Genomic DNA, 13,963 nt, shown 5'->3' with positions numbered 1-13,963 from the left:
CTTGCAACCGCAGGTTTGTGCACATTGAGCAGTTTTATTAAGGATTCCATTAACAAAAGGCTTATGGTTTTTATACAAACTATATAAAAGATCATGCTCTGGCTCTTATACAAAGGTTGGAATTATATAACATGTACCATATCAGGTATAACATGTAAATGCAGTGGTAAAATAATTTAATACACATAAATCCCACAAAAATATGGCAGCGACATCATATTTTCCAGTGCCATTATGGTAAGCTTAATACATCTGGTACAGATGGTAATAGAGTCAGTTGAGGTATCTTTTCCTAAAGTTCAGTTCTCGGGATAACCAGGCTGTCACCGGCTCTCCAAGCTCGCAGAGCCGACAAAAGAGGGGTTGGGTATCTGCTTGAAGAAGTCTCGGAGCCCGCTGAGCTCTCTGGTTAGCTGCTCGATGGTTTTATGGAGTCTGTCGTTGTCGGCGCTCAGTTCCAACAACTTCTGCTGCATCTCCATGTTGCGCCTCTTGGCCTTGTCCCTGCTTTTCCTCACGGCAATGTTATTCCTCTCTCGCCTCTGTCGGTACTCCACACTGAGTCTGTCCACCGACTTCTTCCCCTTCTCCCTCCCCATCTTCCGCGGGGAGGACTTGGCCGAGCTGACGCTGGAGACGGGCTCCGGGGTGGTGGGGGGCGTTGGCTGCCCCGTGGGGAGGCTGACGGAGGTCTGCGCGCAGGTCTCGATCTGCGAGGGGAAGGACGAGGACACGTCGCTGTCGCTCCACTCCGACTCCTGCTTGATGGGCGCGTTGTAGAACCCTTTCTCCAGCACGCTCTCCGCCTTCCTCTCCGCCGCGTAGGCAGCTGACAGCAGCTGCATGCCGCCGGGCTGCACGGAGCTCTGCATGTTGTAGAAGTCCACCCTCTCCTGTTTCACGGTGTTGAACAGGTCGAGGAAGAGTTCGTCGTTGCACAGCTCCAGGTTCGGCACGGCTGTCATGGACTCGATGTACTGGCTGAAGTCGATGGCGGTCTCGTCGTCGTACATGGCGGGGGCGGTGCTCAGCTCCACGATGTTGGGGTCCTCGCCGTCGGCCCTGCTCGCAGGCTTGCAGCCCCCCTGCAGCGTGGCGCTCTCGTAGAAGTTAGCAGGCTCCATTGCCCAGCTCATATTGCATCGTGGAGACACGCAGCGGGAGTCCGGGCTGTATATGTCGCACATGAACCTCGGTGAACCACGTGATTTAGCGAAGAAATTAAAGTGTGTGTGAGGCGACCCTCGGGCGTGACAGCGGCGTGTATCCCAGGCTGGTGCCCGTATTTCGAATCACTTCTCCGCAAACTCTTCTCTGAGGCCTCCGCAACTTTCGCGGAGTGTTTTTGTATCGTTCGGCCCGCTGACGTCACACGCACGGCCCTCTCACGAGCCAGTCAAGCGAAAAGCGCGGTCACGTGGTCCCCAATAACTTCCCATTTGAGGAGAGGGGGGCGTGCTGCGCGTGCCACCCACCTTTTTTTTCACCGTGACCCCGTGAATGGCCGCGACTTGTTTACGTTCAACAGGTTTTGGGTGTTTCGCTCAATAAGATCAATTTGGCGGCGTCAAGCCTATAATTACCGTCATCTACGCAAACGACAGGTTATTTCACGAAAAAACCTGAGTTTTGCTTACAGCTAAACTGTAAAACAGCACCTAAAGGTCACTCAGGAAACAGGAAAGTTAACTTAGGATGTATATTTTTTAAAACAATTGACGTCAGAAGACGCGTGACGCTAAACGTGTCCTTACACATTTTAAATGTAAGATTTACAGATCAAATTAGCCAATATCCAATTGAGCCATGGTGGTACACTTATCAGCACTTATTTAAAAGTTCTTTTTTCGGTTATTTATTATCCTTGTGGGATATTTGGGATTGAGTGCGGTTGGGAACATATTTCTCACGTGCAAAAGGTTTTCCTATGTGCAAAACATGGTGTTCAAATGTTCATAGTAAACTTGGAATTGACAAGCCGATGATCATATTAGTCAGTCTAAGATCAATCACAATGTCAATGTTTATGGACTGAATTAAATGGCCGCAGGCAGCAAATCGTCAGATCTAATCTCTTGTACTTTGCAACTTTACTGCACTGGTTATAAATCGCAACACATCATTGACGTCACACTGACTAAAGTGAGGAAAAGAACAGGAAAAAAAAAACCTAAAAGGACACAGAAGTTACTTCTCGGAAACGTTCATGGGTCCACCCCCTCCCAGAACAAGTCTGTATTTTTCCTACGTCAGGGTGTGTCAAGGGGAAGCAAATAGCGGCACTCGGTGGTCAGTCAGTGTACTTGCAACGTAGACTCGGGCCCTAACTCTTTAAATTCAATGTTGTGCGTTTTGTGTATTTATTGATTCAAAAAATAAAATGCAAAAAAATTATCTTGACCCCCTTTTGTGTATTTACTGTATAACCCAATATAACCCAATGCGAATCTTGGAGAAAACGATTCTGCCATTTAAAAGATGTTCATCGTTGGATCAAACCAACTGTCACGGCGGGGGTGTCGTTAATGTCGTCGCTCACATATGGACCAAGATTATCGTCATAGTCGTGTTGAAGATCTCACTTCACTTTTATTTTATATATTAAACAATGGATTTAATGAACTGAGACCTATTGTAGTTTCTAACAACTGATTAATCTAAAAATAAACCCACCTCTGGAGTGAACGAATCGGCCGGAAGAGCAACAACGATGTCGACCTGCTATTGGTCAAAAGTTCCCCGCGAAATCGACGTCACCCGCAGTTTCGCGCCACATCTGCAGCGTTCGGGTGTAGAGAGAAGCAGAGGTAAGATCGGGCTGTTTTGTTTAAAAGTATTCATCCGAAACCGTTTATCACCTTTGGTTGCGTCCCCTTGTCTGCTTTTAACACTCTTATTGGGTTGCGTGTCGACTTATTTAACCGTCAACACCTCTCCGCAGTTTCGACTCATTGTTTCCCCTGCAGCCACATGTGAAATGGTGGACCTGGTCATTGTTTTTGCTCAATAGCTTTAAATGGAAATACAGGGGGAAAGCTAACGGTATTTGGCGAATTAAATGATGGCAATTTAAACTGTCTTGCTATATAATTGTTCGTTTTTCCTGTCTGTATTACATTAAAGGTCTTGATGTGTCTGTAAACTGTTTTTACTGTTACGGTAAATTGGAGGACTGTCAGGCAGACGTCCATATTCCCCTGCGGTGTTTCTGTGATACCTCCATGGAGGAGTAATCTTTGAAAAATCTTCTTTGTAGACCCCAACAACAATGTCTTCCCCAGCATCAACTCCCAGGCGCAAACGTGGACGGAACACAAATCCCGGCACCCGTGAGTTCCTCTGTTTGGCTGCCTTTCTGAGATAACAGAGGCCAATATTTGGGGAAAAAAACCAACATTGTTTTGCCTTTTGGGTCCTCAGCCAACAGTGAGGGGCCCACATCTCCCCCTTCGCAGAGGAGGAGAGGCCAGGACTCCTCCGCCGGGGACCTGATGCCGATGCCCGTCTCCCCAACCACCGACCTGCTCAGCCCAGCAGCTCCTCAGGACACGTCCCTGTTCTCCAGCCCACGTCCAAGTTATTTAGGTTGGTTCGTCAATAATTAAGCTTTAAAACTCTCTTTATTTTCAGTGTTTTCTAAAAAATGTTGTAATGTTTTCATAGGAAATCCTAATGAGGTGGACATGAGCTCGCCTCTCATGTACGGGACCCCGAGCTCGAGGGTGGAAGGGACCCCTCGCAGCGGCGTGCGCGGCACCCCGGCCAGGCAGCGTCCCGATCTGGGGTCAGTCCGGAAGGCGCCGCAAGTTGATCTCCATTCGGAACCGGTCAGTCTGCTGCTGGTTGCAACCAGGTTATCCGATCCGAGATTTAAAAGAGGAAAGCTTAAAAATGAAAGTGGCGTTTGTTGTGTTCTGACAGCCAAGCGCCGATGGCGCCGTTGCCAGCGAGTCCAATGCAGGACAGCGACTGGTGATCTGGGGGACCGACGTCAATGTCGGGACCTGCAAGGAGAAGTTTCAGGTTTGGCCTCTGATTCCACCTCATAGTATTTCATGATAAGATCAGTAATCAGTAAAGAATCCGATCTGCTTCTCCTGCAGAGATTCCTGCAGAGGTTCATCGATCCGACCTCCAGCGAGGACGAGAACGCCGGCCTGGACCTGAACGAGCCTCTGTACATGCAGAAGCTGGAAGAGGTGCTGAGACCATTTAGATCCCACTGATCTCCTCTTCATTCAGATGGAACCTAACGAGACGACCGCAGAGGAGGCTGAAAACACCAGAACTCACGTTCTTTCTCTGGTTCTGATCAGATCAGCGTCGTCGCCGATCCCGTGCTGAACGTCAACTGTCTGCACGTGCAGGCCTTCGACGCGGAGCTCTACAGGCAGCTGATTTGTTACCCACAGGTAACAAACGCATTTTAAACCAGTGTTTTAATGAATAAAACGGACGTTAAAGGTGACAAATTGCTGCAGTAATTCAAGTGAAAGTCACCGAGCGAGAGTTCTAATTAATATTTATGATGCAAACATCAGGGGGCAGTAAAATAGTCTCTTTTTTTTACGCCGGTGACAGGAAGTGATCCCAACCTTCGACATGGCCGTCAACGAGCTCTTCTTCGAGCGCTTCCCAGACTCCGTCCTGGAGTACCAGATTCAAGTCCGCCCCTACAACGCCTTGAAAACCAGGAACATGAGGAGCCTGAACCCAGAAGGTGCGTGAGCCTGAAGCCCGTCCCACCGCGCGGAGTGAGATCGCACTTCCTGCCGCGGCCATACTGTGGCATTCCGTCCCACGTGTGGTGTGGGATTTCTGTCAATCTGTTGCCGCCCTCGGAGCAAATGTGAGATGTCGGCGTCGGGCTGATCCGTCTGTGTTCCTCTTGGTTTTTTTTCCCCCGCCGCCGCAGACATCGATCAGCTGATCACCATCAACGGCATGGTGATCCGCACCTCGCAGCTGATCCCGGAGATGCAGGAGGCGTTCTTCCAGTGCCAGGTGTGCGCCTTCAGCGCCCGGGTGGAGGTGGACCGCGGGCGCATCGCCGAGCCGGCTGTGTGTCGCAACTGCAACAACGCTCACAGTCTGGCGCTCATTCACAACCGCTCGCTGTTCTCAGACAAGCAGATGGTGAGTTCGGCGGGACGGCGTGGTGCTAATTACGCGCCGCTAACGGCATCTGCCCCTTTATCCGCCTCCCTCGACGACAGGTCAAAATCCAGGAGTCTCCGGAGGACATGCCGGCCGGCCAGACGCCGCACACCACCTTCGTCTACGCGCACAACGACCTGGTGGATAAGGTCCAGCCGGGAGACCGCGTCAACATCACAGGCGAGCGCCGGACGCCCGGAACCGCTGTCGCCATCCCAGAAAAGGCGGCGCATTCACCGACGCTTCCCAAATGTCCCCCGCAGGCATCTACAGAGCCGTCCCCATGCGCGTGAGCCCCATCCAGAGCAACGTGAAGTCCGTCTACAAGACCCACATCGACGCCATCCACTTCCGCAAGACGGACGAGAAGCGCCTGCACGGCCTGGACCAGGAGGCGGAGCAGAAGCTGTTCACCGAGGACCGCGTGCAGGTGCTGAAGGAGCTGGCGGCCAAGCCGGACGTGTACGAGCGCCTCTCCTCGGCCCTGGCGCCGAGCATCTACGAGCACGAGGACATCAAAAAGGTGCGAGGGGAGCGCGCGGGCGCCAGCTGTTGGACGCGCCCGCGCCGTTTCGATAACCGTTCCTCTCTCGCTTTCAGGGTATTTTACTGCAGCTGTTCGGCGGCAGTCGGAAAGACTTCAGCCAGACCGGCCGCGGGCACTTCCGCGCCGAGGTCAACATCCTGCTGTGCGGAGACCCCGGACCAGCAAGTCCCAGCTGCTGCAGTACGTCTACAACCTGGTGCCGCGCGGGCAGTACACGTCCGGCAAAGGCTCCAGCGCCGTGGGTCTCACCGCCTACGTGATGAAGGACCCGGAGACCCGGCAGCTGGTCCTGCAGACGGGAGCGCTGGTGCTCAGCGACAACGGCATCTGCTGCATCGACGAGTTCGACAAGATGAGCGACAGCACGCGCTCCGTGCTGCACGAGGTCATGGAGCAGCAGACGCTCTCCATCGCCAAGGTTGGCCCGGCGGTCGCGGGGGAACGGGTCCGGAACCTGCGGCGATTCCCCTGAACCCCTGTGCTGTGTTTGTCCGCAGGCCGGAATCATCTGCCAGCTGAACGCTCGGACCGCCGTGCTGGCCGCCGCCAACCCGGTGGAGTCTCAGTGGAACCCGAAAAAAACCACCATTGAGAACATCCAGCTGCCCCACACGCTGCTGTCCAGGTGAACCCCTCGACGGGAACCTTCGCCACGCAGCAGCGGCTGGCGGCTAACGATTAGCTTCCGCCGACGCTCCCTCGGGAGCACGTTAGCTGTTAGCCAAACTAGCGTGTCTTTTTTTTCCAGATTCGACCTCATCTTCCTCATGCTGGACCCTCAGGACGAGGCGTACGACCGCCGGCTGGCCCACCACCTGGTGTCGCTGTACTACCAGAGCGAGGAGCAGATAGAGGAGGAGTTCCTGGACATGGCGGTGCTCCGGGACTACATCGCTTACGCGCGGACATACATCAACCCCAGGCTGAGCGAGGAAGCCAGCCAGGCTCTCATTGAGGTGAGGATTTAGTGCTTCCAAGCCCCCGATCACTGGTCTCTCCCCAGTTCTGACCGTGTGCGAACTGGTCCGCAGGCCTACGTGGACATGCGCAAGATCGGCAGCGGGCGGGGGATGGTGTCCGCCTACCCCCGGCAGCTGGAGTCTCTGATCCGCCTGGCGGAGGCCCACGCCAAGGTGCGCTTCTCCGAGAAGGTGGAGACCATCGACGTGGAGGAGGCCAAGAGGCTCCACCGAGAGGCCCTCAAACAGTCGGCCACCGACCCCAGAACGGGCTTTGTGGACATCTCCATCCTGACCACGGGTACGTGACGGCGTTGGGGTGGGGTTACGGCGGCGGCGGCCGGCGTTCTCGGCTTCATCGCGGGTGGTGTGATTGCAGGTATGAGCGCCACGGCCCGCAAGCGTAGGGAGGAGGCGGCCCAGGCCCTGAAGAAGCTGATCCAAGCCAGGGGCAAGACCCCCACCATGAAATACCAGCAGCTGCTGGATGACCTGAGGGGCCAGTCTGAAACCGTAACCATCTTATTTCTCATTGTAATAAAGCAACAATTGGAGTGATAGCGCTGATTTTGACGCCACTGCTCCCCCCCCCCCCCGTAGGCCATCACCAAGGAGCTGTTTGACGAGGCGCTGCGAGCCCTGGCCGACGAGGACTTCCTGACCGTCACCGGAAAGACCGTCCGTCTCCTCGCCTAAACAAACAAAACAACAAAAAAAAAACCCACTTATGTACAGTCTTAAATTTATTCCTCTTTCTTCTTTTCTCATCCTGTAAAATACGTTTGTACAATTCCGGCACTTTGTGTTGTGCTTCATTAGATGTTAAAAATGAACCCAGCTTTGGTTGTTTTGATCAAGTGAAACGATTTAAAAACTCTCGCCTGAAGTTTATTAGCTGTCAAAGCCCAGGTTGCGGTTTTTGATGACTTATTAATGTTGGAGAAGAAAATAAAAGTGTCCAAACACCAAAATGACGCTTGTTTCAGCCTGTTTTATATGTAAAATCTGTCCTGTCTGACGTGGTGGGACAATTCTCGACTTGGATCCCGAGTTTCACACGCAGCTAAGTGTTTTAACTCCATAACCTGGCAGAAATGCACCCGTATTTTAGGATTTCTCCACGCTTTGGATGCGCCCGGCTGTTTTTAGCAGCAAAAGCCGGCGGAGGGCTGCGCACCGCCGGACCCGTGCGGCGGCGAGCGGCCGTCGGAGGTGGGAGCGGGAGGCTGCAGTGCTGCGAGCCGCCGGGGTGGCGTTGCTGTCGGCTTTATCCTCTGTGATGTCACTGCTCTGTGTGCTTCTGGACTCGGCTGAAGAAGATGGCTACCTCCACAGGTCTGTGCGCTCTCTCACTAACACCCACAGCCGGGCCGACTGCGGGCGAGGCTCGCCTCGTCCTGCGCGCCCCGAACCACCGCTTCTTTTGACTTAACGTTCGCCGGGGGGTGGTTTATTCGGAGGGGATTGGGTTCGTTAAGGCTTCGATTAAGCCTCGCTCGTTCCCGGAGCCATCTATCGACTGGAGCTAATGTGTTGGTTAGCCTAGCCTAGCTTAAAGTGGCCCCCGTGAGTTAGCTAAAACCCACACAATGTCCCCTGGGCGTCACTAATCCCGCATCTACGCGTCTCTGGTGAATTCCGCAACCGATGTGCGGCGACGTGAAACGTTCCCGGGCGTGTGTGTCGCCGTTTCTGCGGGGATCGTAAACGCCAGGTGTTAGCTCATTTGGCGACCAGAATATTCCAGCGCCGAACCAGTCGGCTCGCCTTTCGACCGCTGTATTTAGCATTCCAGATGCTAACGTTATCCGGCGGTTTCCACGCACTTTCCACCACCGCCCTGCGGGAGCACAAGGGCGGGGATGGCGGGGCTCTTTATGGCCAACGGTAAACGGTCGCGCTCCCTTCGCCCGGTGCGTGTAAAGGAGAAAACCGTTGTGGTCACGCTTTGTTCCAGCAACTAGTCGGAGTCCATGTTGGTTAGCGCCGAGCAGGAAGCAGCTCCGCAGCTAGCGCGACATCAACTCTCTTCTTTGCATATTTCCGCCACGATACGCGGCTTTATTTATTTTTATTTCTTAAAAAAAAACGACCATCGCGGCGTTTGTGGCTCCGAGGCCAGTTTCCTCGGCCCGACTCCCGAGACGAAACTATTATTTTTCTGTTATCCGATTCGCGGGTCGAACCAGTCCGACCGCGTCGGAACCCCTCGGAGCTCTTTACAGCCACGCCACTGGTTCACCTGGTCCGACAATAAAGCGCCACACACGCGCATTCTTCACAGTGACGCGCGCATCCGCATGCAAAATGTAACATTGGACCGATTTAACGCTGAAGCGGGAGGATCCTTTTCCATTCGGCCACCTTTTAATTCCTGCCTGCGTGGACCTGTGTGCCAGCCAGCAGCTGCCGTGCACATGCACACGCACACGCATTCTGTGGGGACCCTGGCATCTGTCTGCAGCCCCCATCTCATCATAATTAAAGTTGCACGGCGGCAAAACGCGGCGCTGCGTTCGCGGGGAGCCGCGATTATGCAAGAGTGCGCGTGTGCGTGTGTGTGAAGATTCGTTTTCCAAGCAACCTGGTGCCGCGCAAGCGTCATTTCGGAGTTGCTCGAAAGAAGATGATGGCTTCTGACCCCCCCTCGGTGCTTAAGATGGAGGTGAAAGGAAATAATCGCGCCCCCTTGTGGCCGGCTGCGGGATAAATTAGGACTCATGAGATTTGACACTTCCTGCTGTGCAGGTGCACGTGCATGAATTCGATACCACGACCCCACTTCCTGGTTCTCCCCGGGGGAGACGGCGGCGTCCTGACGGTGGGCGGCGGTTTCACTCAATTACCCCACCCCTTCGTCCCCCCCGCCGCTGCAACCACAAGCGGTTAAATGCTGGTCAGCGGCGCCCTCCGCGCGGCCACGCCCCCCCCCCTCCCCCGTGGCGGTCACTACGCAGTCAGCTGTGACGGCGTCTGCTCCAGCCGCGGGGCCGTCCTCGCCGGCGTCTGAGGTGTTTGCCAGGAAGTGGCGCCCGTGTTGCGCAACAATCTGCCGAGTCATTCCTCCAGCCGACCCGCGCGCGCGGCCTTCGGGTTGTCTTCCTCCCCGGGTGGCGCCGCCTCCCACCTGCAGCAGCGCTCAGTCTCCTCCCACTTTTCCTCCTTCCAGTTAAAGTTCCGCGCAATTTTCGTTTGTTGGAGGAGCTGGAAGAGGGTCAGAAGGGCGAAGGCGACGGCACGGTCAGCTGGGGCCTGGAGGACGACTCCGACATGACTCTGACATGGTGGACGGGCATGATCTTCGGACCGCCACGCGTAAGAGCCCAGCACGCCGCCCCCACCCCCCCCTCCCCCATCACCCGCCTGACTCTGATTTGTGTTTGCAGACCAACTACGAGAACAGGATATACAGTCTGAAGTTGGAATGTGGACCCAAATACCCCGAAACAGCCCCGACGGTTAGATTTGTAACAAAGATTAACATGAACGGAATAAATAACTCCAACGGGATGGTGAGTGCCAGCAGCCTGTTCTCGGGGAGGGGCGGGGCGGGGGGGGAGGGGACGCCCAGTAACCCCTGTCTCTCTGTGTCCCGCAGGTGGATTCACGTAGCATACCGATCTTAGCGAAATGGCAGAGTTCTTATAGCATTAAATTTGTTCTTCAGGAGTTAAGGCGTCTAATGTTGGCCAAAGAAAACATGAAGCTTCCACAACCACCAGAAGGACAAAGCTACAGCACTTAGTCGTCATGGATTGTTCCGACCCTCTGTCTTAAACCTTACTCTCTTAGAAATATTGTGTAAAATCATCGAGAGGCTCACCTCGCACATCAACAATATTGTCTGCAAGCTCGAGATTGGACTTTCGTATTACATAGCTCATTTAAAAGTGACAGGAAATTAAAAAAAAAAAAAGAGGAAAGAACGAGAAGAGAAAAATGTCCCCGCAGTTCCGCACTGAATAGCTAGTTAAAGACTACGAGACCACAGTTATGCGCCTTTAATAAAGTTACTTTGACAAGTTACCTTGACGATGGCTTTTTATGTTCCGCTCGTTTCGGGGGGGGGGGGGGCACCGTCCCGGTCCAGAGGAGTGTTGTCACTAACCTTTAGCCCCCGTTTTTAGTTCTTAGTCCGGTTCAGGCGTTTAATCCAAGGATGCAGATGTCAGAACTGTGGCTGTAGTCGAACCCGTAGTGTCACCAGGCCAGCGCTTTCTTTTTTATATCTATGAATATAAATCTATATATCTGTATTTGAGACGATAGCAGTATGTTTCTGTTGTGCGGCTCTTTGATTGTGACAGACATCAAAGCCTGTTCTGTTCTGAAAGCCTCACTTTGACCATCCAGTGGAACCCACAGCTGTATGAACCTGTGACCTTCTGACATTAAATTCACTGTCTGCCAGACCCAACCAGAGCCCAGCCTCCGTATCTGACGGCGCCGGTTCCTTCCAGCCCGCTCGCCGTGTCCCGGGAGAGGAGCCGGCTGACGCGCCGGCTCGTGGGGGTGGGAGTTCTGACAGGAAACGCGCTAACGAAGCCACACTCGATCACATCGGGCCTTTTCGGAGCCGTTTTTAAGTGACTTGGTGGTGAAATCTGAGCACTTTTAAAGGGCTGTTTTAGTAAAAATTGTGTTTATATTACTGAAATAACCCATTCTTTTAAAAAAGGAATGATTAGCACATTCGATGAGGGTGCTTGAGTGTTTCCAGGAGCGGCCGTGTCCTCTAAAGTGCACGTGTGATGGAGAGTCTGAGCCTCAGCGACCTCGGTGAGCTTCTGGCTCCTCGTCGTTCTGCTGCAGAAGTCTGTCCTGCAGCCTGGCAACAGCCACGCGCTCCTTTTCTGACTAAAAACACACCCTGAGCGTGAATGAAGCCAAACTTGAAGCCTGGTTGCTCATCAGTAGCTGCAGTGACGCCTCCCGTGTGACGCCGGCTCTGTCCGCTAGAGGGCGCTGCTGCCCCGCGCAGGCCGGGCCGCGGCCCACTGAAGGGCCCTCATGTCTGGGAGGACATGATTTGTCTTGGAGGATAGTGCTGCTGAGACGCTTCCGGCCTCCATGAGGCCACCACAGGCCAGCTGTTCGCAGGTCACCACCCTTAAAGGCTAATTTCCCAGAATCCCCTGCACGCCGCTCCTGGGTTACACAGCAACTGTGGACCAACGCGGTGACATTTATGCTGAGATTTGCTCACGGACGCGGGCGTTTCTTGTTTAGTTTGGCAGGTGTGTACCAGGGACCAGTCGGACGGGTGCCGCCGTTCCCTCCCTCCCTCCCTCCGCCGCCGTCGCCCAGATTTAAAATCCGCCACCTGCCCCAGCCGAGGCGCGCCAGGTTATTTCACCGCTTCAGGGCCGATGGAATGAAGACGCTCTGGTCTAAGATGGGCAGGAATGCGGTGAGGAGGACAGATGTCCCGTCTGCCGGCAGACTGCTGGAACCAGGCCTCCGCTCCCAGAACCCTCACCTTCTGCCCCGGGGAGCCAAAAGGTCGCGACCTTTGCCCCTTGTCCCTGTAAAAAGCTTTGCCTTCAGTCGGCAGAGACTGTTTTTTTTTAATTCCTGAAAGACTTTGGTCACTTTATTTGCGTCCAGACGCGAAAGTGAGTGAGAAAAAGCAGCAGATGGCGGCGAAGTCGGCCGCTTCCTCCAAGTTTTTCCGTTTTTCCACGCAAACATAATCTTCACCCTGGCAGCGGAGGACCCGGAGAACTTGGCGGCCGGCGGCCATCGCGGGCTCAGCTTGTAGCCGGTCCGAGTCGCCGACGCCAGCTCCTCCGTCCAGATCCGTCGTGTCTCACCGAGATCTCGTCCTCAAAAATGAAAAACTGTTTGTAGCTTTGGCCGATTTGGAACGCCGAAGCGCCCGCTCCCGCCTCCCCTCAGGCGCTCTGGCGCTAAAATCTCGTGTTTACACGCGGCGCCGACGCGACATCGGGTTTCGGGCCTCGCGGTGACTCCAGTCATCGCTCCCATTTGGTCTCCGCTCAAGTGATGACTGGAAACCAAAACTAGGCTGAAATGTTTGTCCGTGCACGCCGTCGCCGCCCCGCCCCCCCCGTCCGCGAACAGCTGGAACGGTTAAAAGTTTAATCGCTTTAATTAAAATTTCTGAGCCATAAAATGAGCTGATGCTCACCTGCAGGGAGCTCAGTCAAACTCTAAATAATGCCTCTCCTCTGATAGGAAGTCACAGTCCAGGAGACCTCGTGGGGTCCCCTGCTGGCGCCGCCGTCGGCCATAGCGTCGACCACTGACATCATATAGAAGCGTTTGAGCGCTTTGTATCACATGTAGGAAGCAAATGTTTAACATTTCTGGCCTCTGAAGTGGCCTCATGTCATTGCAGTTGTGAGCGCTGCTCTCTGGCGCCCCCTACCGGGCCGTTCCCTGTATTGCCTGTCGATAGCGCCCTTGGAGAGAAGCACAAAAGTGATCTTAGCTGAGAAGAGTCGATGTCCTCAAGGGGTCAGGCGGATCCCGACCGCCGCAAAGTGTTGACACCAGGCTCACCAGCGAGGCCTGGCTGTCCCATGATGTCATCTCAGAGGTGTTGTCGACCTCGACGTGTTAAAACTACACGTTTAGTGTTTCAGCTGACTTCAGAGAGCCTGTAGGGTCCTTTTATACTCACACAGAGTGATCCAGTAATTAAAGAAATCATTTAAATGTGCTGTCAACAGCTCCATGCTGATGTGTGTGTGTGCGTGTGTGCGTGTGTGTGTGGAGGGGGAGTAATGTGTGTGAATGTGTGCAGCCTCTTTTTGGGTCAAAGTGACACAGAACAGGGTTTCTTGCAAGATGTTGCAAAAAAAAGCAGGAAGAGGAAAAAACCGTGTGTGTGTGTGTGTGTGTGTGTGTGTGTGTGTGTGTGTGTGTGTGTGTGTGTGTGTTCCCGACATACCAGGTTATTTATACAGAGTGAAAAATCTGCGTAGACTTTGCGTCTCTGCTCGGTGCGAACTATTAAATTACTGGTGGATGTTTTTAATTACTTCACATAAACGTTGGACCACAACCCTTCTCCAATGTTTGGGGTGTGTGTGTGTGTGTGTGTGTGTGTGTGTGTGTGTGTGTGTGCGGGGGGGGTCTGTAACGTCTCACATGTTTAGGGAAACACTGGTTTGTACTTAATCACGGTGGTCCCTGTGCGAGTCTACCGTTGGAAATGTGGCGAGCATTCCTCCTGCTGGCGCAAGGGGAGAGGAAATGGGTAATAAAAGGGGGGGTTTGGGGGGGGGGGCTTCAGCGGCTCTCTGGAGCCAGTGATGCTGGGATCCACTTAATT

The 13,963-nt window shown here is 53.9% G+C and overlaps 3 protein-coding genes across 3 annotated transcripts; 2 read left to right on the top strand and 1 right to left on the bottom strand.

Annotated features, from left to right (window-relative positions):
• Nucleotides 1–14: 14 nt before the first annotated feature.
• On the bottom strand, nt 15–1,327 carry cebpd (CCAAT enhancer binding protein delta). The gene has a single exon (XM_057055696.1). It carries the CDS (start codon nt 1,185–1,187, stop codon nt 324–326), a length of 864 nt encoding a protein of 287 aa, XP_056911676.1. The 5' UTR covers nt 1,188–1,327; the 3' UTR covers nt 15–323.
• Nucleotides 1,328–2,722: 1,395 nt separating this feature from the next.
• Nucleotides 2,723–7,634, top strand: mcm4 (minichromosome maintenance complex component 4). Its single transcript, XM_057055692.1, is given in 18 exon segments — nt 2,723–2,807; nt 3,257–3,329; nt 3,421–3,585; nt 3,664–3,827; nt 3,922–4,023; nt 4,104–4,199; nt 4,317–4,412; nt 4,582–4,720; nt 4,916–5,136; nt 5,217–5,337; nt 5,421–5,680; nt 5,758–5,860; nt 5,863–6,122; nt 6,202–6,329; nt 6,453–6,660; nt 6,736–6,964; nt 7,043–7,176; nt 7,264–7,634. Coding segments are annotated over 17 exon segments (2,583 nt in total). The 5' UTR covers nt 2,723–2,807; nt 3,257–3,268; the 3' UTR covers nt 7,360–7,634.
• Nucleotides 7,635–7,839: 205 nt separating this feature from the next.
• Nucleotides 7,840–10,689, top strand: ube2v2 (ubiquitin-conjugating enzyme E2 variant 2). The gene is made up of 4 exons (XM_057055697.1): nt 7,840–7,998; nt 9,833–9,978; nt 10,050–10,175; nt 10,262–10,689. Exons 1-4 carry the CDS (start codon nt 7,983–7,985, stop codon nt 10,406–10,408), a joined length of 435 nt encoding a protein of 144 aa, XP_056911677.1. The 5' UTR covers nt 7,840–7,982; the 3' UTR covers nt 10,409–10,689.
• The last annotated feature ends 3,274 nt before the right edge of the window (nt 10,690–13,963 follow it).

Source organism: Takifugu flavidus, chromosome 15 (genome assembly GCF_003711565.1).
Source record: "Takifugu flavidus isolate HTHZ2018 chromosome 15, ASM371156v2, whole genome shotgun sequence".
NCBI classification, from domain to species: Eukaryota; Metazoa; Chordata; class Actinopteri; order Tetraodontiformes; family Tetraodontidae; genus Takifugu; species Takifugu flavidus.
This window is presented reverse-complemented; position numbering and strand designations above follow the sequence as displayed.

Coding starts and splice junctions, on each gene's coding strand:
- cebpd (XM_057055696.1), bottom strand. CDS start 1,187: ATGTGCGACATATACAGCCCGGACTCCCGCTGCGTGTCTCCACGATGC.
- ube2v2 (XM_057055697.1), top strand. Junction 9,979..10,049: donor TGATCTTCGGACCGCCACGC/GTAAGAGCCCAG, acceptor TTGTGTTTGCAG/ACCAACTACGAGAACAGGAT. Junction 10,176..10,261: donor TAAATAACTCCAACGGGATG/GTGAGTGCCAGC, acceptor TGTGTCCCGCAG/GTGGATTCACGTAGCATACC.